Genomic DNA, 24,597 nt, shown 5'->3' on the forward strand with positions numbered 1-24,597 from the left:
ACATGAATATTGCAAATGATGTAGCATTTAAGATTTCAGCAAAGCAACAGTGAAAGAACAAACCAGTAACCCAGACTTTCAAGAATGCACATTTTTCAAAACAGATGAATGTTTCATTCTGATATTCATGCCAGGTGTGGGATATTCAAGAGATTTTCATAAATGCAGGTAAGTTATGTGGAAAATGTTTTTGTTCTCTCTCATCTGTCTCATATGCTGTTATAAAGTGAAACGATTTTCGACATAGGTTGTTTCTAGAGCTTTCTAGTGGCGAATATTATCCAATTAATGATGATATCTGCAAAAACATACTGTTCAGATAGCCAAAAACCATTTAGATAAAGACGTATATGCCTCGGATGTAAGTAAATCTCACATTCAATCAGGCAAAATTCAAGATTGAGATCTGTGTCGAGTTCAGCAATTGCTCATTTTACTTTAGGTTTGCATGGCAAAGTTCAAAACGGGTTGAGTTCAGATCGCACTGTATTTCCATTGCCTATGATCTCAAACTCCAATAATCTAAAGATGTCCCACATTGCACCTCTTCACCTCAACAAATTTAATGACGGTCACACACATGACGGTTAAACTTCAGCTAGGATTAATACTTCAATATAGGTTGTGATACGGTCTTGAGTTAAGCACGTGTTGAGATACTATGATGTAAGCAGAATAGAATCTTTTAATCACTAACCAACTTGAAATCAAACACGGGTTGAAATCTCTTACATTAGGCCCGGTTAACATGCGCTGAATGGCTGGGTCTTTGGGGGGTAACAAATACCGTCTTTCCGCAAGAAAATTTCCCTATTGCCGTAATATCGCAAGAATATTTTGATGTTGCCGCAATGCCGAGTTCTCAAAATGAAAATTACCGAATACATTGCAGTTTGAACTTCATTCAAGTTTCGAGCAATTTCTGGGGAAATTGTCAAGTTTCAAGCATGTAATATATGCCCATATATCAGCGAAAAGTTTATCATATATCCAAAACTCATGTGCCCACGAAATATGAAGCTTGTGCAGGACCCTTTTTTATCAATCTTTCTGATATAAATTCTGAAAATTTCGTCATATTTGGCTGACTTTTCACTCTTACTATTTACCCTTTTAGAGTCTTCTTGATGGATACTAGTTTTTCTTTTAGTGCTTTGAAGATTAGTATTTTTTTCGGTTGCGAAACAGAACAGTAAAGGTCAATGGGAATACAGCCCTTTTAAGTTGATTTAGCTATAAAACCTACAATCGAAAATACTTTTATCTTCTACTGTACTTTGCAGAAAGTGTAATTTAATGGGGCCAATACGATCTAGCTAAAGGAAAAGGACCACGTCGATATGCCCAGACATAATCGGATGGGTTTTGTGTAGACTGGACAGAATAAAGTCTGAAGATTTTTCTAAAAGAAAAAAGCACTTACTTAGCGTCCTGTTCGAGTCGTTGATATCCTTTAAAGAAGAAGAGATCCTGTTTAACTGCCAGCTTTTTAGACCAAATGGAAACTGGTTGATATAAATTACTATTATGAGAATTCCAAGAAAAGATCCCTGTGGAACGCAAAAATTTACTTCTTTCATTCATGACGTAACACGATTTTTGGAAGCAAACTTTGGACTCCAGAGTTTATAGAAAATGAAACAACCTAAATTTATTTCCAATTTTAAACTAGAAATAGATTTTTAAGTTTCTACTTTAGGCAATTGGAACGCTTTAAACGTTCAATAGCTGAAAATCAAAAAGTGATGTTCTGCTATGCTTTATATACAACAGAAGCAGATAGCAGCAGCACCACAGTGTGGAAAAGGGGGTTATGGCTCAGTTTGGAGCAAATCCTATATAACAAAGTTCTCATTCGGCATTTCTTCATATACATATACAAGGAAACAACCACAACCTTTCTGTATTACAAAAGCTCGACGCGGATGTGTTTTATTGATACTTTACTAATTTCGAAAGCAAAAATGAAAAAACGTGACCCATTCTTACACAGTAGATATTTCAAATAAAAAATTGCCATTGAAAAGAATGGGGGAGCCCTTCTAAGTGTCCCACCTGAAATTGAGTTCACGTGGTATACATTATAGTTGTATATGACATATGGGCAAATCGAGAAATGGGTCTCTATAGCTGGCTCCAGCGAATCTGTTTATATATTAGCCATTTAGATTGTGAGAAAAACGAACAAGAAAAAAGTAATTATAAAAATTTTGAAATTAAATCATTCACATTTGCCGTCGCAACTTGAGAATTTTTCAACCAGGGGTAACGCCATTTTAAAAGGAAAGGATAAAAAAATTTGGATTTATCGGCTAAAAATCACGAAGATTACAACACGGATACAACAAGATATCGCCACTAGCATTTCGCCCGCATTTCTAATTAAACTGCTACATTGTTTAATCCAGAACTGGCCAATTCACGAATTCCGTTCACCACCGATTTTTCTCATTACCGAATTACTGCCCAATTTGAGGAAGATTACCGAATTACCGACCGAGAAAAAGGCAAATACCGCACAACCCCAACCCCCCCCCCCCCATGAATTGTCCCACTTTCCAGCCTATGGGGTGGGAGGTGAGATCCAGCCATAAAATCTTTGTCATGTTCATCTTGTCTTTTTATGGAGTTTCTATTGTATACTTGACGGCATAATTGTTAAAGATCTTAGATCACTCTGAATAAGCACAAATATTCTAAATACCCTTAGTCGGTCAAAAGAATGTTCACGCTGCAGTCGGTTCATAGCATATTTACACCCTCAACCCCCAACCCTCAACTCCAACCCTTACCCCCAACCCTCACCCCCAACCCTCACCCCCAACCCTCACCCCCAACCCTCACCCCCAACCCTCACCCCCAACCCTCACCCCAACCCTCACCCCCAACCCTCACCCCCAACCCTCACCCCCTGTTGGGTAGTTGGCTGAGCATCCTTGTAAGGATACACGGAAGGTCCTGCGTCCTTAGTTTCCAACACTTACGACAATTGTAAATATTAAGTCCAGCTATAATGACTAAAAGATTGCCAGAAGACGATGATAATAAAACAAACAGTTACATTTTAGACTGTGATGATTTGTGAATGAATAAATGAAATACAGTGTTTCGTTGTGATAATGCGTTCGTTCGCGATGATTTCAGGCGACAACTCTCTTTAACAACTTTAAAGATAACACCCTATACAGAAAAATAAGAAGGCCCTTACGTAGGCGCTTGTACATAGGGTGACCAACTAAACAAATTCAACACCCCCAACCCCCACCCGCAACCCCTGTGGGATAAAGTTTTGATTTAAATCTGCTATGATTTGAACCAACCTGCAGGTAAACAGGCCCTGACAGGTTTAAAATTTGATACCACCGTTTCGGAGTGGCAGTCATTAAAAAAAGATGGTTCAAAATATTTTAACTGTTATAGAGCAGAGTTGCCACCCATCTTGAATTAATCAGTCTCTAGCTTTGATTTCTCTACATATTCAGTCGATATTGGACCATATGCAAATAGACGTTAATGAATAATATTTCTTCGAGTTGATTTATGTTGAGCTCCCACAAGGCTCCCTCTTCATTTCATTGCTCGTTAAAGGAGCATTCAATTGTTGTTCGATGGCAGATTTGTAGCAGTTAACTCTAAGGAATAGCAGATAAAAGCACAAGCTCAGAAGAAGATTCGAGATAATATCTTTGACAATGAATTGGCCTCCAAAATAATATATGATTTTGTTTATAAATCACTCGTTCCCCGCAAGGCTCCTCCGTATTTTCCTCTTCGAGACCTTTCGAACTACGGGTAAAAAAGATTTGGAGCCTGCACCCCCTACACCTTATTTGTGCAGAGCAGAGACCTATATCTTTTCCGCTGAAAAATTATCCGGCCCCTTTGGCCCAGTCTAAGTGTATCACAAATATACTTTAGTCCTGTTTGTTTTCAGCTTTGAGAACTCGCTTGCTTCGTTGTTCGTTAATATAACAGAAACATCGATTTCAAGGACACAACACACGTGATGAAACAATGGGCAAAGAATCTTGGGAATGCTACAGTGGATTACGATAGCCACTTGACTGACAGACCGTTAGCGATATGGGCACGTCTGTGTACAAAGAGGTCTTTTTACGGGCTTTCGAAAGATTAAATCGCTGCTGATAAGGAAAGTTGTTGCTACAGTTAATACTGGATGTGGGATTATTGTGTGCAAGACTGTCAGCCTGAAGTACAAGCGAGAGGGAATCGCCAATACTCTCGGTGTGGAAATAGTCTGTACTCGGCATCTCTACCTTTGATGCACATCCAACCAAGTGGATGATAAAGATGAAATGCACTGTCAATGTTAGATGCGAGCCAGCTATACCAAGACAGTCAGAGATGAATTTTAGCGTCGATGAATGGAGGAAATTAAAAGTTAAGAAAGACCAAACAGAACACTGCTCGATTTCTAGTGATACGCGTGGTCCTGCTCACAAAATGAAAGATACAGGGATTATAACTGAAAGGGGAGTTTCTACCACTTGTTATGCAAGAATGAATAACGCATTGAAAACACTGAAAAACGAAATGGTAAGTAAAACTTTCACTTTTCATTTTCTAATTTCTTAATAATTACAGGCAGTTCTTGTTGATTTATAAACCGGCTTTGGAAATCAAAGTTGATAGGTGTGATTGGACAATAATACCCTTTAGCCACGGAGAAACGCGGCAATACGGTTGTAAATTGCATTCAACATGGTTGATATCACAAAGCTCTTGATAGGATGCAAGCTCAAGCATATGAAATTAGAAAATGGATTAGAGAGGGATCTTTCCGTGACGTTTGGGAGTGTTTTTGATCTTGCTAAGCTTGACTTGATCACTGCCATTATCGGTCAATACGCCACGATAAATGTTTCCACTGTTCGCAGTAAAGCTGTGCTAATCTTTGTAAATCGTTGGATACTTTGTCCAGAGTAATCAACTCTTTGCAACGCCTGCACCGTTGATTTATGGCGCTAGCGTGGAACAAAACAAATTTGCAAATTTAACTAAAACTTCAATGATTTTCAAGACTTTAACTTACTGAAAATTCTGGCTGAGTATACAAACCGATGAAAAAACAAGTTTTAGCTGATTTACTTGTATAATTGACAAATGTTTGTTCGCTTTAAAAAAATAACAACAGTAAACTGAAGAATTTTGTATGTTTGCAGATGTTTCTTAATAAACTAAAGGATATTGCAGAGAAAATCAAATATAATTTGCAACGAATTCTCTTTTCGTTCAAATTAGATCAATTTTGAAGTCACTGTCTATTTCAATCAAAAATCCCTCAGCCACAGCCTTCCTTGCTAAGCTTATGATGTTGCAAGTAATTGATTTGATATTTAATTGATATCTTCGTCCTTATAAACATTTTAAGACTTTCAAAAAAGGAATCCGAGCAAAGTTTGTTTACGAAGGAATGAATGAGAAAGTATTTTGACACCGTATCACACTGCTTCGAAATAGTCATAACAAAATTGTTTTCAAACTTGACTATATACAAAACAACCATTAGGAAATTGACTTGGAGTGTACAACTATTTTTGTCATTTTTCTTGTAACCAAAGCAACAAACAACTATATATAGTCTCTCACTCAATAGAGGCAACCTCAAAACATTAAATCAAAAAACCCATAATTGTTGAATTTTTGCTGCGTAATTGACCACATATAGGCAGCATCCTCTTCACATGACCAAGTTCGTTTGAGCCTTCCGTTTCCATTGCTAGCTTTGTCACCCAAAAACTCTCAAGAATTTGCAATACCTTCTCAATGGTATTACTGCATTGAAATACAAGTTGCAATGGTATGCTTGTTAGGAATTTTTTTCAAGCGAAAAGAATATGAGCCAATGTTTGATATGATATTGGTTTCATATAATGAAATTTGTACCCAATGAAAAAACCGGTTGTGTTAACATGTGTTCCAATTGAGATTTCTATAGTCATAACATGGCGAGGGAGAGGTTTCCTGCCCTGTCCGAGCAATGGATTAGCGGCGATGGGTAGCCAGCAAACCTTACGGCCATTCTAGGTTGTTCTACATCAATTAGATATACCCAGTTAATCAGACTTTGAAATGGCATGATCAATCAAGTGTTGTTCTGATACTGACAGAAGCTTTTCTTGAGAGAAAACCCAGTACAACAGCCTTTTTAGGGCAATCTCATAGCACTTTCAATGATATCATTCCAGTTGCATCACATGAGTCGAAACATTATTTTAAGAAGCCTCAATTACTTATCACCAATGGCACAAACCACTGAAACAGCTATAACCACCCTTAAGCCTGAATGCGTGCTAGTATGGCTAGGCCGTGAAGAAGTCAGACAAGACATTGCTGTACTGTTTTCAAAACTTGCAAAAAGCACCGAAATCATGTCGGTAATACGCCAGGCAATCAATTTATTCAGTTTTATTTGAAGTCGATGAGTTTACCCGATCCATTGTTTACCCTGTGATCTCAATGTATACATACTGCAGCATTGATGCCAAAATTTTTATCACTATTTATTCTAATACCATTATCCCAGAATAAACCATGTCTGTTCTGAGCCTTATTCTCAATACTGTTTTGCTCTTTCAAAAGCTTGCAAGCCCCCTTTTAAGAAAATTCCTTAAAAAGCACAATAATTACGATCAGTTTGTACTTCAATGTGTTGCAAGTTTTTTATTGTTGCAACAGCAACCACTTGAAATCTCGTCTGCATAGCAACAATAACTCGATTGCCTAAGCAATAATTTTATCGATTTTAAAATATAAAAACTTTGATGTTTTGCTTCCTTACGCCAAAACAAGTTACATTTCCATATAAATTTTTATCGAAATTCTCTGTTTGGCGTCCAATGCAAGAGGATTAGCTTCAAACTGAAGTCTGCAACAAGCTAACTAAAGCCTCTAAATAACACGTGTTGAGCCTCCATCTTGCGGCATTTGCCTTTAGGCATCATTCCTCGTAATCAACAAAAATTGTTTTTCACCAAAATGAAAAACAGATAAGATTCTTCCCACTCATAATGAAATTGTGTTAATTAATGAAATTTGTAAATCTTTGGATAGGTATAAATATGCCAATAGGTTGTTTTTTGTTGCCGTAGGGCTTCTGGAGCAACGTTTAAGATCTTGTGAGGATGGACCGGTGCCCTCAAACCTCTTGATAAAACCATGCTCACCGGCTTACTTTTTCTGCATCAAGTCACCTATGTGCCTAATTTATTGATCTGCAATGCCCTGTTATGTTCACTGCAGCATAAAAATGGTTGCTGATTTGTGAAACATTCCACCCCATCGATTTAATATATAGTAAATATTATTCAATGTTACTTGATATAAATAGAAGGGGGTCAAGACGATGGGTGTCATTAGGGAAATACAAAGTTTGGGCTGGGGCACACGCCCTTTTTAGTCTCAATTTTATTTTTCGCTTGTCACTTCACATTCAAATGCTCCACGTGCAATTGGGAATGGCAGTGACAGAAAATTTGAAGCATCCCTCGTTAAACATTTTATAAAATAGATCCAACGATTTCAGTAGATAGAAATAAACAAACCATATACATGAAGCAAAGAATAATAATTGTAATCCCTTGCTCTCACTTTTGCTTTGTGTAAAAAGTTAACTTAGAATAGCATAAAATTATCCTCAGATTTCATTAAAACCCCTTAGATCACAATTATTTTGGACAAATTAAAAAATTGTAACTTAAGTCTTTGAAACGGCTAATCTCAAAGTCAATAAAACAGGAGGTCCTAGGTTAATGGCACCGAGTTAAAATACTTCACAGGCCTTACGGAAGAGTCACGAGTAACCCTGGAGTTATTATAATTGCTCTTTCACACGGCACAGGTGTTCGCTTCCAGATACCAAGGATTGTCTTTCAGAGGATATGTTTGGACAAATGGTTTCCAAATATTTGACAGCAAAGAAATAACAGTGGCTGCTCGTGGCATAACGGTCTCAATTTCAATTTTGCAAATTGACCTGCAGTGATACACACTGTTTTAATAAGAATATTTAATTTTTTGCTGAGTCTTAATATTCTTAAATTCTTTAGATTTGAGCCTAAGATTATTTCTAAATTATTCTTAAGCGACACAAGGTGTAAACTCAAATAAACGAAAAATTCAATTGTTGTTGAAGCTTGAATCTTGCATTACACTTGAATTATTCTTAAATTTCGGCGATTTGAGCCTTTATATTCTTATAGGCTTTTAAAAAAAGGGTGTACTTGTTAGAATTAACTAAAGTAGCATTTTTGGAAGCGATAGGAGATAAAACTAGAATATAGAAAAATGCCTGTATCCCTATTTGCAAGGTATTAAATTAATGTTTAATAGCAATTCAGGAAGGTATTCGTCTTGAAAGTATCGAGCATGGACAAGGATTTTACGGCAGACAATGTTTGGTGTGACTTTATTAGAGGGGTTTGTTTACTGGGGAGTTAACTGTTGCCACAATTCAAGAGACATGCAATTATTTGCAAGGTGACTTAAAGAGTAAGGTCTTATATATTTCAAAACGCTTGGGTCTTACCATGGGCTACAGCACATTGGGTAAATATTAAGACAATTACTGAACAGTTGGCAGCAAAGCCATAAAGAAGTTTGCCAAATACATAAATTTGTAAAATGGCTTATCTTCAATGCGATATTCTCACCGAATTTATATGTCATATTTCAAGTTTTATCTGGCTGTTATTTGTATCAATGGGGAAACTCCTCAATGAATGAAGAATTTTACGAGAGAGAGAGTAAAATCGATCGGCTCATTTTCAAAACAACTGATTCAACTAAAATGGGTTCTTCGAATAGACATCCTGTTTGAGGCCTGGTTTACGAGATTAAGATATCGGAACAACACTAGTACAGATATTATGATAGCAAATTTGGCTTGCTTTGAAAGATTTCTATTCACTCTTCCAAGTATTTGATAAATAAATTGGATTCTTTGTTATCCCATAAAACCAAGATTTGCCTTGTGTTTTGAAATGACGTCAGCCCACCCTATGTATTTTATAGTGAGCCAAAGGAACAGTCCAGCTTTTTGGACAAACGTTTTCTTTGAAAGCGTCCTTTCATTAGGTGCAAAGTTTTAGTTGCTGGATACAAACATTTTCACAATAAGTATATTCATGTGTCGACAAAGTAAAGGTTATGATTTCAACATCTTATAAGACTTTAATGTCGTAATGAACATAGAAAAGAAACCTCTTTCTACAAAGGCTAAATCCCATGTTTTTAAACCAATTTGTGGGAACAAAAATCAGGTTTTTGATCTTTGATCGCCGAGTGAGTAACCCGGAGAGGCAAGAAAAGCAAAGAAAACGGCCGCTAGACTAGGATATACCAACCACTCAGAAAGCTCTGCCATTAAACATCCGGAGGGTTGGTACGAGAAATTAAAGTAACCCAAAAAGGGACTGACTATTCCTACAAAAGGGAGAGCTTTCTTGCTATAGACGGGAAAGAGACTCTTCTACAGATCTGAACATACCTAACATCATATATCGAACCCTATTTTGCTTTTGATAATATCATTCAACGGAACAAGCCATATGCTCCAAATATAATGTCATGGGCCCCTTTGCCTTCCCATAGCACCCAGTGTAGCTTCAACGTTCGGTAATTTCTTACTATGTCAGTGCTAGACAAGTTAAGTTCACCCATCAAAATACAGTGTCTCGTTTTTGCATATCCCAAATACTTTTTGGAGGCTACCAAGTTAAAAAACAAAGCAGACTTTACTTTTCTGGCTGAATTTTTCTTCCAAATGAGATGCTCTTTAAGCAGAAAGTGTTGGTCATGGTTGGAAGCATGCGTGATCCAAAGAACATGAATTTCCAAACACTTTCTTGTTCTACAGGTTTCTTTAAAAGGGGCGAAATTTGGTGCAGGGCTAAAATAGAAAAATTTGTAAAAAAAATTTTATTTTATGCATCCCCTATATTTTTTGGCTGAAATTTTAACTGGCTTTTTAATGAATTTAGAGAAATATTCATAAATAAAATAAATTTTTCATGGGCGTTACCTATTGACTTGGGACGTGGCCCTGTCCATACAGCAGGACGACCAGCCATTTATGGTTAGCTTCGCCACTGGTAACAAGTATTATTTAACAATTAAAAGAACAGAATGCATTAACATCAACAACAAAGCAGGGATCTTTGCATTCAACTTCAACGTGTGCTGACATTTCTACAACATTGATACTAATTACAGGTAGAAATCGCTAGGTTTATAGTGGCTTAACATTGAATCTCCAATTGTAACCTCGTTTTGTGGTTTCAGGGGCCTCCTTTTGCTGAAAGATGATGAGAATTGCAGAACACGATAGACCTTCAACCTAACCTCCATTTATCTCATAACGAGATTTGCCGTTCGCTCCCGTTATCTGATTTCCTATTAAATACCTTTACATTAACACGATTTGAGAATCTTATTGAGAGATTTATGGATAAAAACTATAAATGGTTGTTGTTTCATTGGAGATACAATTATTCCATTAATATAACGTCACGAAATCCGCTCTTTTCAGATAAAAAGGAAAGGGTCTAAAGGGGGCTGATTTTGTCATTAGTAGACAATGGATGTCTCAAGCAGCAATAGTTATGGATAATCAATCTCTTTCTTTGTTGATGCGTATCTCAAAAGATATTATGTTATCTTCTAGCGGTATTGATTACAGGAAAAATCACAAACAAGCAGCAAAAAGAATCGATAAAGAATCGATAAAGAATCGATAAAGAGAACAGCTGCACATTGAAACCGAAAAGTGCACAGTTACTATATATGAATCTGCTGACCAAATCGTACTTTAAATGTTAAACACTTTAAATTTTAAAAATTCACTCAGGGCTTTTTTAACATATTAACTACGGGGCAGTTGAACATCTAGCCCCTGCGACCTTCCATTATAAAGAACAATAGGCCATTGTATTGCTCTGTATATAAATAAAGACTTGCCTCAGCTGATTTCTCTCCAAAAAAGCTATGGCAAAGATCACAATTTCATTTATATAAAATCTATCAGAACTACGTTTTGTTACAATAGCAACATTAGGGGCAGTAGGGCTAAGAATTTATTGTACAAGAAACGAAACCTTGTGTTTGTTTTAATTTGAAGTAAGAATGGCAGCAATAAATCCACTTGGTAATGCATGCATCAACACACAGATTCTGCCCCAATATTGCTGTCACAATACTTTAGGAAGGATAGAATTATTGGAGGGGCACCATGGTTTAGGAATAACAGGAACAGGGAGGATTGCTCATTGGAAACGAAGGATTGTTAAATCCGTTGGAGGGCACGAGGTCTTACGACCGTGTCAGTATGTTATCTGCTACAACATTGATGAATTCTTGAATATACAAAGGTGCAATCTAGGAGTCGATTTGGATTATGATCAGTTAATTCGATGCACTAAAATGGGTAATAACACTTCATTTTGATCAGGGCAAAATCCTAAAGAAACAAAGAAGTAGCCAGACATATAGACTCTTGCGCAACTGGCATGCTTTGCTGTGATGCGGTTTTTGTGTGAGGAGAAATGGACAGTATATGGAATTTTCATGCAGTGCGATATTAGGCCCACTTGAGAATATAGTCGCGAAGCATGCCGGTTGCGCAAGAGCCTTTAACATTTAATTCAACGCAAAAGACATGTTTCCCTTATTATAAGCATAGAAATAGCTACCTAAACAAAAAGACTTTACTTTCTCAGAGCATCAAGATTTCAAACCGTCTAAGATTGTTGACTTTGTTTTTTTAGTTTGAATATATAAACTATCATTTTGGATGCTGTTTATATAGGCCGGAGAACAAAACTTGAGCTGGTTCTTCAAAAGTCGGAAACAGCTGGTTTTAAGGTCCTTTGGATTATACTGAGTGCAATATTATCTATCGATGAGTACGAAAACTCTTAATCAAACTGTTATTTTTGAAAATATCAAATTCATTTCAAGGCCATTGAATGTTTTTTATCTCTAAGAAACACAAATTTGTTTTTTTTAAGTGAATTTAACTGAATTGTACCAAGTTAGTATAAATGTGAACAAAAGACAAAAACGGCTTTCGAGCCTCAATTTTTTCAGAAACATGTTGCATCAGCCAGGGTTTGCTATTTTTATGTTCACTCGGTTCACTGCAGTTCACTCGGAGAATTAAAACCACAAGACTCCGATATGGTATGCAAAATGGGAGCACAAAAACATATTTCTATCGATTGTTATGTCGTTTGGTAAATCTGAAAAGCTGAAATGTCTTTGCTAAATTTAGAAAGTATATACTGTGGCTCAAATTTGTAAAGAGAGCAGGGGATTTGATTATGGATTAGATTTGCAATGTGTTGTATTGGTCATGGTTTGAATGACGTAATCTGCAAGGAAGCCGTCCTTTAGAAAAACAGTTGTTTATATGCTCATCAACAGTAACAAAGCAAGGAATCTTCTTATTTGACTGAATTGAGCTGTTCTACACTGGCTTTTAAATACCACATCAGCATATTGATAATATACAATTCTGGTTCTCCCCTTTTGACCTTACATAACATAACAGATCTGTGTCACAAAGTTTGAAATCGCTTTGCCAGACAGGGTATTTTTCTAATAAGATGACACAAGCTTTACCAGCGGTTTATGGGCCAAGCAGTTATGTCGTACTTCTTTTGTAATTCTAAGAATACGTAGGTTACAGAATACGCATGTTTAATGAAATATTATTTTTTAAATATATGATGATTTTTCTGATATGTGATAAAATTGACCTTTTTATCTGTGATAAATTTAGCATGAATGTTACTAAATTAGGAGGCCATGACCCAATTTAGACCAATTGAAAACTTGTACATATTCACTTAGAATAACTGTCCTTTTAAATTCAGTTAAACTTTTTTTAGGTGCAGCTAGCATATTTGAATGTACAGCTAATGGAAAAGATGATGGAAGTACAGAATCAAATTGAAGCAATCAAACAGAATCGTATGGACTTGATGTTGGAAGAGTACAAATCAGAACTCTTTGAAAAACAGGTTGAAGGTTTAATAGCTAGAGCATCAAGCAGTGATCTTACTTCGTGTCCTTTGTCACTCAAAGACGAAAACGACAACTTTATAGGTAGCAATGAATCGACATTTACAGATGGATCAGTGTTCGTTGAAAAGAATAACATTGGGCGTGGTCGAAAATCTACAATTGACAGCTTATCTTCGTTACCTAGCTTGTCTTCAATTCAAAGCGATTTATCGTATATTATGAGTGAAAATGACATTGATGATGAGTACCTTAGAAATAAACAGGACACGAGGTCTTCGGATAGTGGCATTGACGTTCGGACTGAAACTTTGGAGCTTGATTGCTTTCTTGCAGCGACCACATCAACACTTTGATTGGGGATATAGTAACTAAATTCTTATCCCCAATCACCAGTTGATGAGTCTAAGTGGAGGATCGATGTCCTTGTGAGTCCTGTCAAGATAGAATGGAGGCAGTGTCAGCTACCAAGCATATCTTTATTTTCGATGGAGATTTAAATTCTCGAGACAAGGTAATAGATATGTCATAGACGCATGGAGATCAGATAAAATCTCCAATCTACCGACTTCTACTATCAAGCACATTCATGGACAGTTTTTAAGTAGTATAGCGAACAGGTTTTATAGCTGTATGTAAATATATTTTTTAGGCGACAAAATTTCATGACCTAAAATTCGAAATGGCTTTAATTATGTTTTAGATGAAAATTTTTAGATATTTCCAGTTATCAGGCTCAAATAATTACAAGTATTTTAGAAAGTTCATCCTGACCTTGAAAAGAGCTATTATGATTTGTTGCTTATAAAACTAGTTTTTATAATTTAAAACGTGTGTATGCCATAACTGAATTCCAGTGAAGTTTAGGGTATGCAAATCTCTCTAATCTCTTCGCGTCCATGCACATGGAGATAAAAGCTTTTTTGTATCACTCAACTCAGTGCTAAGCTATTACTGGGTCAAGTTTCTATAATCTTTTGTTGACAAGCAACTGTCATAAAATCCGGATATAACGTCGAAAATATACTTTACTTATTGTTGTGTATGCGCGCGCGATGCCTAAGATCCGCTGCGACCTAACGCTAGACCTAGAGAGCACACGAGACAAGACGCCATGCTTTCACTCCGACCCTGATCTAATCTCCTCTATCAACTCCAATCCGAGGCTAATATAAAATGGTTTATGCCTAATACATTACATTCTCCCTTTTCTTGAAATTGTCCTCTAGGGTTTCTATATGAGTTTTGTAATTGTAACCAAACAAACAATTAATATAAACAATGTTCTTCAGCTTTAGTCCTTCAGCGTAGATGATTGTTCTTCAGTGTCAGCAAAAGTATATGTGATATTCATCCATCAACAAAACAAATATATAATCTTCAAAGTTCCAGCTTCTTGATTATAATGAACATAACTAGTAGAACTCCAATGTGTTGCTCAATCAACTTGTGCAAAGTCAATCAATATAAATATATACAACCTCCTGTCTGTCCTTTTTATTCAGTTTTTCTTCTTACGACTCCTTCTTTTTGGAAATTTCTTCACTTGTACTTGTTCTTGAATGGCTGTTGGAACAGAATCTGGTACAAAAACTGGTGTTCTGTTGCCAATATCTTCTTGTATGTCTTCATTGCTTTGTTTATTCCAATGATCCTCAACAATTCCTTCCTTAAACCTATTTTCACTATTTTGATGCATGTCAGCATTATCACTTTCATGCAAACTAGAATTATTGTTTTCATTTAAGTGTGGAGTGTTATTGGCGTCATTAGCATTAGTGATTGCTCTATTCGGTCTGCGCTCGGAACGCGTTGGCCTTGCGACATTTTGCGCATTGTCAATTAAGAGTTCCTCTGCTAAGATGTCTTCCTCTTCATCTGTGTTGTGTGTGTTCTCCTTTTGAGGTACTGCTTGTCTGTTTGATTCAATCTCATTGTATTTCTTGAGATGAGCTTTGTTCCTGTAAAATTTGTTTCCTCTTTCATTCTCTAGTAAAGCACTTTTCCTGTAGATCTTGATGACTTTGAATTTCTCATTTAACCAATTTGGAGATAATTTGTCATTTTTCCAGAGATTCTTTACTAGCACTGTGTCTTGTTCCTGAATTTCACTGTCTTTTGCATTCCTTTTGATGTCTGTGTAATTTTTCATTTTTCCTTTCTTTTCTCTGTCTTTCCTATCTAATTCTGTGTCTTGTGATTCATCCTTTGCATATTCTGGTATGTCATTCTTGATACCACGTCCAAAAAATACTGTAGCTGGGCACTGTCCTGTTGTTGCATGTGGGGTTGTTCTGTAGAGAAGTAGAAACTTGTTCAGCTCTTCTCTCCAATCTTTTCCTTCTGCGTGTGCACATTGATTTGCCTTTTTGAGTGATCTGTTGAATCTTTCAACTTCACCGTTGACCCATGGTGAATACGGTGTCACATTCCTTAGCTTTATCCCATGTTGTTTGAGGTACTGTTTGAATTCGTCTGAAATGAACTGTTTTCCATTGTCAGCAACTAATTTGTGCACGTAACCAAACATAGAAAATATCTTATCCAATGCTTTGATTACCGTCTTTGTGTTGATAGTTTTGACTTGTGCAACTACTGGATATCTTGATCTGTAGTCTATGAGTGCTATTAAGTAATCCTTTGTTGGATATGGTCCTTGAATGTCCAAAGCTACTGTGTGCCAATTTGTTGAGGGTATCTTTAATACCTCAAGTGGTTCAAAATTGACTTTATTGGATCCTGTTACTTGACATGCATGGCAATGTTTTATCAAGTTTTCCACTTCTTGATCTATTCCTGGCCACCATACTTTTTCTCTAAGTAATCCTTTAGTTTTCACAATGCCTAAGTGATGTTGGTGTGCTGTGGCAAGTATTCTTTGTCTTAGATCTGTGGGAATTATTAGCTTTGTGCCTTTTAAAATAATATCATCTTTGATCCAGAGGTCTCTCCGGTTCAGAAAATATGGTTTGTATTGTGGACTTTTTGACCATTTCTCTGATTTGATCTGTTCTTTGATGTTTTTCAATATTTCATCATTTCTTGATATTTCTTGAATTTCCTCTATTGTGACTGATTTAGGAATAGCATCATAAACAATTGAGTTGATGAAATGTTCTGTATCATCACTTAACTTTTCTCCTGTAGCTGGTAAAGGTGAACGAGATAGTACATCAGATGCATTTGTGTGTCCTGGTTCAAATTGAACAGTGAACTTGTATGGTTGCATTTTTAGTAACCATCTTTGCAATCTTGGTGTAGGGCTTCCTCTTGCTGATAATAGTTTTTCAAGTGGTTTGTGGTCAGTTACTATTGTGAATTCTCTGTCATACAAATAGTAATGAAACTTCTGTGTTGACCAAAATGCGGCTAAGCCTTCTCTTTCTGTCTGAGAATATCTTTGTTCTGTTGGGCTTAATGCATGTGATGCATAAGCAACTGGCTTGAATTGTCCATCTTGTTGTTTTTGAGTAAGGATTGCTCCTAGTCCTACTGGTGAAGCATCTACAATAACTTTTGTGTCTGCATGAGGCTGGTAATAAGCCATTGTGCTTGCATTTGTGAGGCTTTCCTTTAACTTTGTGAAACTTGCTTGTTGTTCCTTGTTCCATGCAAATGTAGTTTCCTTTCTGGTGAGTTTCCTCAGAGGTTCCGTAAGTGTAGCATAGTCTTTGATGAAGTGTGAACAAAAGTTGACTAGACCTAGGAAACTTCTTACTTCTGTTGCATTTGTTGGGACTTTGGCATTGTTGACTGCATCCACTTTGGATTTATCTGGATGAATTCCTTTGTCTGTTAGACAATATCCTGCAAATGTGAGCTTTGTTGTTCCAAATACACATTTCTTTGGATTGATCTTTAAGTTTCTGGCATGCAATGCTTTGAATAGCGTGTCAAGACGCTCTGCCATTTCATCTCTACTCGATGACCATATCAGAATGTCATCTGATATTGACCTTGTGCCTGGGCAACCTGCAATGCTTTGCTCAATAACCTTCTGAAACTGCTCAAAGGCTGAACTGACTCCATACACAAGACGTTTTGATTGAAAACAACCTTCATGTGTTAGAAATGTTGTTATGTGCCTTGATTCCTCTGCTAACTCTAGTTGGTGGTACCCTTCTTTTAAATCCATCTTTGAAAAGTATTTTGCATTATGCAACTCTGGGAGGATTTCTTCAACTTTTGGAATCTGGTGTCTTTCTCTTACTATGGCTTCATTGGCTCTTCTCATATCTAAACATAATCTTATGGTTCCATTTGGCTTTGGTACTACTACTATTGGGTTTATCCAGGTACTTGGGCCTTTAACTTTCTCTATGCAGTCATTTTTCAACAATCTTTCTAGTTCTGCAGAAACTTTCTTTCTTGTATGATATGGTAATCTTCTGATTGGCTGCTGAACCGGAATGACATTTTCATCAATATGTAGTTTTAACTTGTAGTCTTTGAATTTACCCATGCCTTCAAATACTTCTCTGTTGTTGTCCAGAACTTTCTGAATCTTAGGATCTATTTTGTGTTCAGTTGGCTTTTCTTGACTGATTTCATTTACTGATTTGTGAAGTGAATTTGTTGGATCTGCTTCAGAACCTAGAACTGGGCCTACTCTTAAAATATCAAGCTTTTCTGCTGTCTTTTGTCCTAGCAATGCTCCCCCTGAACCTTTTGTGACATAGAATTTTGCTTGGGTTTCTTTCCCAAATGCTTCAGCTTTTGCTCTGAATGTTCCTTTTAGTTTCAATGGTTCTTTGCCTAGATAAGTGAATATCTTAGTCTTGCTGCTTTCAAGTTGTGGTTTTTTTGGCAATTTCTGAAATGATATCTCATCAATGATGTTCAATGTTGATCCACTGTCAATGAGCATATTTATTGGTGTGCCATCTATATAGACTGGATATACTGGTCTTTCCTTGCTTCCAATTTTGAATACTGATGTTTCATCATCACTTGAACTTTCTGTTGTGACTTTACTTGCTCTCACTTGATGATTTTCTGGTTTCTTTGGATTTTTGGTCTTGCAGCATTTTGCAAAGTGTCCCATAATTCCACATTTCATGCACTTTCTTCCTTTTGTCACTCTACAGTCTTTACTGTTGTGATTCTTCATTCCACATTTTCCACATTGTTCCCTTTGTTGAGTGTATTTTTGATTTCTGTTTGCTTGCCTACCGTTGTGCTGGTATTTATTTGGCCTTATTTTATTCAGGTCTGAGAAAGATTCTTTCATTGTGTCAGCTGATGAGCCTGCACCATTTTGTTGTTCTATCTTCTTTGTCTGAAGGTCTGATTGTTCCATGAGCTTTCCTATTCTTAGAACTTTATCTAATGTGAGATCTGGCTCTTGTAGCAATCTTTTTCTAAGCTTACTTGATTTGCATTTTGCTATTACTTGATCTCTTATCTCATCTTGTGTTGCATCACCATATTCACAATGAATGATTAACTTTTTCAACCTAGTGACATATGAATCTATGTTCTCTCCTGTTTCTTGACCTGTTTCATGAAATACACATCTTTCAAATGGAATATTCTTCTTGATATCAAAATGACTATCTAACTTATTCACTGCCTGGTCATATGTTGTGCCTACCTCACCTAACGTTTCAAATATGTCTTGCACTTCATCTCCTACAAGATGCAAAAGTGCTGCCCTCTTTTGGCTATCATTTTGAATACCTGTTGCATTCAGAAAATAAACGAACCATTTCTTCCATTTTTGCCATCTTTGACTTACCGTGGAAGGATCTCCTTTTGGATCAAATTCCTTAACTGGAGGTAATTGAATCGATACTGGTTGAGGTTGCTGCGTCTGGCCTATTTGATTATCGTTTTCTTCCATATTTCGTATTCTCTTGTCGAAATTATTACTTTCTAATCCTTCTTTGGGTTCTTTAGATAACTCGTCGCCATAATATGTTGTGTATGCGCGCGCGATGCCTAAGATCCGCTGCGACCTAACGCTAGACCTAGAGAGCACACGAGACAAGACGCCATGCTTTCACTCCGACCCTGATCTAATCTCCTCTATCAACTCCAATCCGAGGCTAATATAAAATGGTTTATGCCTAATACATTACACTTATAAAGTAGCCTCTGTTTCATTCGTGTACCTCAATCCCATGTAAAATTCAAAAATCAAATCGTTCGCTACCTACCCCATTCAGATAGTAATTAGCAGCATACACCCAGTTAGCGCATATTATGCATTAAAACAATTTTTAGAAATAATGCAATTATCATATAAGGAGTCATAAAAAATTGTCCTTTAGTTAAAAACAATTGATGGATGCTTGGAAAGTGCTATACTGCAACTTTAACCCTACTTTGTGGCAAATCGCTATACCTCCTTTCTGTAGAATTGCATAGTTCATATCTTCTTGTTCGTATAACTTGGCCTACTATCTACCCTTCTCTGACTTTAGCTTTACTTTTAATGCTAAGGAATTGGAAATAGATGTATCAAAAGTCGATATCCATTAAGCTCACTTTAAATTGAATTGAAGCAATTTTACTTTTTATTGCCTCCAAATATATTTTGATTAAGGATTTTACCTAAGACTTGATTTTACTTTGTTTGGGTGCTTTTTGCAGACACATTGTCGAAACATCTGAAAACCTGTCGTCAAACAAGCCTGAACAAAGCTTTTTTCAAGGATAAACCAAGGGTAAATCGAAAGAAGATAAATTTAAACTTCAATAGAAAGCAAAAAAATTAAGTTACTGAAATAAAAAGAAGTTAAGAATCAAGAGATAAGAAGAAAACCCATTAACCTGAAGAACTAAAACTCTTTTCAACCATTTAACTTATATGGCGATGTAACGTCATATTCTGACAAGATCTCACTTGGGTCATTTCATGCTACAAAATTTTAACTCTGTCATTTCAGGTTATCAATATAATCACACTTTAGATGCTGCAAAGTCTTTTTGCCTAAACAATATTTAATAGAATCTTCGAAAAATTCTGCTAAAATTCTCAACTACTGACTTGGTCAATAAATCATTACAGTCTGGTGCATTCTTCTGATTAAATGAAAATAGCAGTTGTTCTTCGTTTCTTAAATACTTCCATTTCCAAATGTGGGAGCCCATTCCAAAAAGCAGCCTAGGCAGTTTGGAATACTGTTCAGCATACGTATTTTTACCACTATTCAAAGTTTCACAATTGTCAGTATAGTTATTGTCGATTCGATACCTTTTTAAGGAACTGAGCTCGAATACTCTGAGTGCATCAAACTACGTAATACGCCCTACACTTTGTATCACGTAGAGCAGGGGTTCTTAATTATTTTAAGTGACGGGCCAGAAAAACATATATTTTCTTCGGGGGCCAGTTGGTTTTCAACTTTTACATACCTTGTGTTAAAAGGCTGCTCAAAATGAAAATCAGATCTCATTTTTACCAGGCTAAGTTAGTAATAAGATAGGCATGCCTATTATTTCGTGCCTGCCTATTTTATCTACCTTAGCATAAACCCAAAAAATAGTTTTCACAAAGGTTTTGTAACTTTATGTTTCTTGCACCAGGCTGAGTCAGAAATTCGTTCTATACTATTTTTAGGCCAGAAGGTAAATCGTTCGTTAGTCTCTTGTTGGGTCGGTTTGAAGCGCCTGAAGTCAGGTCGAGGGACTGCACAGCGTATTTTAAAGAAAGGCCAAAATGTTATGTTTGTAGATGAATTGAACAGAGGCCGCCACCATGTTTGGCGGCAAAATTTTTTAAGTTATATTTATCTAGGAATGGCCAGAAACAGCACCTCAAATAGATTTTAACGGGAGAAAATTCAAAGCAATATTCTTATGGTTTTCATAACTATATTCCATAGTTTTATCTGTTGACATGTAAATGGAAAAGTCTCGCAAGGTTTTAGAATGATCTTTGCATAACAGCGTGTAGGATGGAGAAAAGAAATAAATTAAAAAACAGTTAATTAAACGCTATAAAACGATCAACTGATTAAAAAAGCATTTCCTATTTTGGTATTCTCTTGTGGACCAATAACTGTCCACGGAACGCATTTAAAATTTACCACAGAGAAAAAGAAAAATACCAAAGAGGACAAAAGAAACCAAAGATAAATAGAATTCGAAATGTTGGCAAAAAATATTTTCGAGGTGAAAAGCATTCGGCGGGCCGGATGAAATTTTGCTGCGGGCCGGAGTTTAAGAATGGCTGACGTAGAGAGTTATTTTCCAATCGTCCGTTCATACAGAAGCAGTGGCGGACTGGCAGGGATGCCAGGTTGCGATCGCAACCCGGGCCTTCTCAACTTCATAATAACTCTGTAGATAAATTTGAGAAAATAACTCTGTTAATTTCAAAGATATCTATGTTCAAGAGAATACAAGTCACAGAAATGAAGATAAAATCCTTAGAAAGAAAACATTTCAGTATTGCTTACCAGGGGCGTTGTGGCTAGGCGGGACACGGGAAAATATCTCGGTGGCCCCCTTTCGAGTGAGTTTGAAAAACCCAGGAAAATATCTAATATGAACAAAATCTTTGGTGAAAAAACGCCGCACTTACATGTATACTCAAGTTCACAGTTCAGAATTAGAGGAGGTCAACATTTACAAACAGGCAACTGTGTCATTCCATGTCAAAGGGGGACACCAATGACACCCATGGTCACAGATTTTTTTCATTTTTGGTAGGAACAAACAACACCATGAGACAGACCACATTTTAAAATTTCAATCTAATATCTCATTTGGTTTGTGAAATATAGGAATTTGAAATTAGGTATTTTTCGGCTTTAGTTTCCTAAATCCGCCATTTTGATTTTTTCCATAACTATAACATTTCTTAAAGTTCATGAAAGACCATGATTTTGCATATAAAAATACCATACCTGGTCAATTAAACACCACTGAATCCAAAAATGGCCTTAAAACTAAACTAAGACTGAAGAAACTCATTCTATTTATAGAAACAGAATGGAAGAAAGTTGCCATGGCAACAAGTGTTCCATTTTTTGGCTCAAAATTAATCATGTTGGCGAAATATTTCAAAGTTGAATTTTTATATGTTTATTATATACAAAAATGTCTAACATATAGCAGAAAATCAGCAATGTTATTTTTGTTGTTCTCAAATTAATGGAATTTTAATTATCCTAAGTTTTACCTGTTCGGAAAAGGGTACATTTCAGAATCAAAACCAGTAACAATATTCTGGTTGAGCAATCTTCACTTATCTATGCAATAATGGGATTAAATGACTTCCAGAAATTACTTTGAAAACAATTTCAAGCCAAATTCAAATCATCTAAACATTCATAATTGTGGGATTTTCACAAAGAAATTCTTTTAATTTTTAAGTTTTAATTTTTAAGATTTCAATCTGCAGTTTGCAAGTAAGGTATTAAGGATTAAGAACTGTTATATTTTGTTGTTTCGTTGATTTTTGCAATGTCATCAGGATTCAGAGGATATTGCCTTCCAGTGACTGTTGTTGGTGCAGGTGCTTCTACAATCGCCAAGACATTTTGATTCGGTACCCAACAAACATCGTCTTTCACTGGCCATGAAAACGAAGCAGTAGGAAAATGCGGGTGCATAAACTTAATATGAATGTCACCATTTTCTTTGTCCAGCTCCAAAGCAATTCCTAGCCATTCTTGTTCCAGGAATTGTCTTGGCCAAATCCAGCCTACTTTTCAATTTTTTTCGCGTTTCATTGACATCATCTTTCCTGATAAGCTTGAAATCTATCCCTTTGATTTCCTGTTGGCAGAAAGCAAACATATCATCAGCAGTCAAAATTTGTTCTTGAGATGGACGTTGTAGGCTTGCTCTGGCAGTTAGCCGTTTAACTGTGCCACCAATACCATCGCATGGTGATTTGCCATGGCTTGTTGCAAAAAAGTTCCATTGGCCTTGCATCCCAAAAGCTTGCTGATGGTGGCACAGAATCCAAAAATTTTTGCAATTCTTGTACTGAACTGTATAACCATCAGTGAAATAGTGAACTAGTTTGATGTCACTCGAAATTGTTTCCTTTATGCAGTTGATGGTCTCTGTCATTACAGCATAGACCATATTGACATCATGTTCCAAATCATCAGAAATAATGCAGAGTGATTTCGATGATACCTCAGCTGATTGGTTACATTTATAGTATATGACGACTGGATGCAACGTACGCTGTCTCTGGTTCCAATGGTAGCTTTGTATCTCGTCTTGTATTAGGAATTTGTAATTTTCTGCAAAGTCGCCAAGAACGATAACTTCTTCCTTGCCAATAGCACTTTTAAGTCCTTTTAAGTAGGTTGCTTGAGACTTTGCAATATACGAGTGTACAGTCAATCTATCTAGCTTTTCACACATCTCATCTATAAACTCTTCCAAGGTAGCAGTTTGTGATATCAGTTCTGATCGGTCAGTAGTTGTCCATTGCTTGTAAGTGATCATTTCTTTAAGCTCTTCATCATTCTCTGAGTCATCATCATTTTCACTTTCATTCTGCTCTTTGTTTCTAGTGAATATGCCAGTTAAATAAAAATGAAGACTTTCAATACCAGGGCATTTCCTACATCGATGTACCATACATTCCTTTGAATGTGCATCACAAACTATCATATCCACAAGTTCTTTATAATGGCTATCCAAATTTGCAGCATCGAGCATCAATTTAATGTTTTGATGTATTGTACACACACAAACCGAATGGGTTCCCTTTGCGCCAACAGAAATACACCATTTGGGTCTCAGACTTGCAAATTTTGAAAAGCTGACTTTTTTGGATGTGGTGTTGTTTGCTTTGTAGGCAGCATAAAGTTCCTTTAGGTTACAAAGAATTAGACGCTTTGGCATGTGCTGATTCTTTGATACACTTACGAAATCCTTTTTGCCAGGAAGTGTGCGAGAAAATTCATCATCACAGTAAACTTTGATGACAGAATCCATCATTTCTTGCGCTATCTTTTTTCCCTCTATTCTATTTGGCATCGCAATTATCCCCATTTCTTCTTTTAATTTTTTAGCCTTGAGAACAGTTTTTTTGAGACATTGAACTCTGCTGCTGCTTTTCTTACAGACCACGATTCTGGTATCAATGTTAAAATTTGAATCATTTCACGCCTATTTGCAGATGTCAGCTTCATTTTCATTTGATCTACCAATTTATCAAGATCCCTTGCTTTTTCGATGAGATCGGTTTGCAATGGATTCTCAAATCTAGGCACGAGTTGCTCTGATTCCATTTCTAGTACAGAGGCAAATTTTTTTGACAATGCTTCATTAGCTTGCTTAAGCTTCCTCTTGCCATGACTAGCTTTGGAGTGTTGTGCTACAGCATGCAATTTTAATGGTGATACATCCAACTCGTTTAAAGTAGTATTTAAAGCATCTTTATCAGCGCTATATGACAACTCTTCATCTACCATTACAGATAAGCAGCCCTCATTGTCTTCTATATTCTTCCCCAGAGCAGACTGTCCTGCTGATTCTTTCAATCGTATGTAACATGGAGGGCAAATTTTTATATCGAAAGAATATCACAGAGTGTATTTAAGTTTCTATTAACCTATTGGTCATAGATTTCAGGTTGTA

The 24,597-nt window shown here is 36.4% G+C and overlaps 1 protein-coding gene and 1 pseudogene across 1 annotated transcript; one reads left to right on the plus strand and one right to left on the minus strand.

Annotated features, from left to right (window-relative positions):
* The first annotated feature begins 15 nt into the window (after window positions 1-15).
* On the plus strand, window positions 16-14,054 carry LOC135694501 (uncharacterized). The gene is made up of 3 exons (XM_065213275.2): window positions 16-168; window positions 3,935-4,557; window positions 12,909-14,054. The coding sequence occupies exons 2-3, from the start codon at window positions 4,303-4,305 to the stop codon at window positions 13,395-13,397; spliced, it is 744 nt and encodes a 247-aa protein (XP_065069347.2). The 5' UTR covers window positions 16-168; window positions 3,935-4,302; the 3' UTR covers window positions 13,398-14,054.
* Window positions 14,055-21,636: 7,582 nt separating this feature from the next.
* Window positions 21,637-24,522, minus strand: LOC135696267 (uncharacterized; annotated as a pseudogene).
* Between the last annotated feature and the right edge of the window lie 75 nt (window positions 24,523-24,597).

The sequence above is a fragment of the Rhopilema esculentum genome, chromosome 8 (genome assembly GCF_057945365.1).
Source record: "Rhopilema esculentum isolate cy_ngs chromosome 8, ASM5794536v1, whole genome shotgun sequence".
In the NCBI taxonomy this organism is placed as follows: Eukaryota; Metazoa; Cnidaria; class Scyphozoa; order Rhizostomeae; family Rhizostomatidae; genus Rhopilema; species Rhopilema esculentum.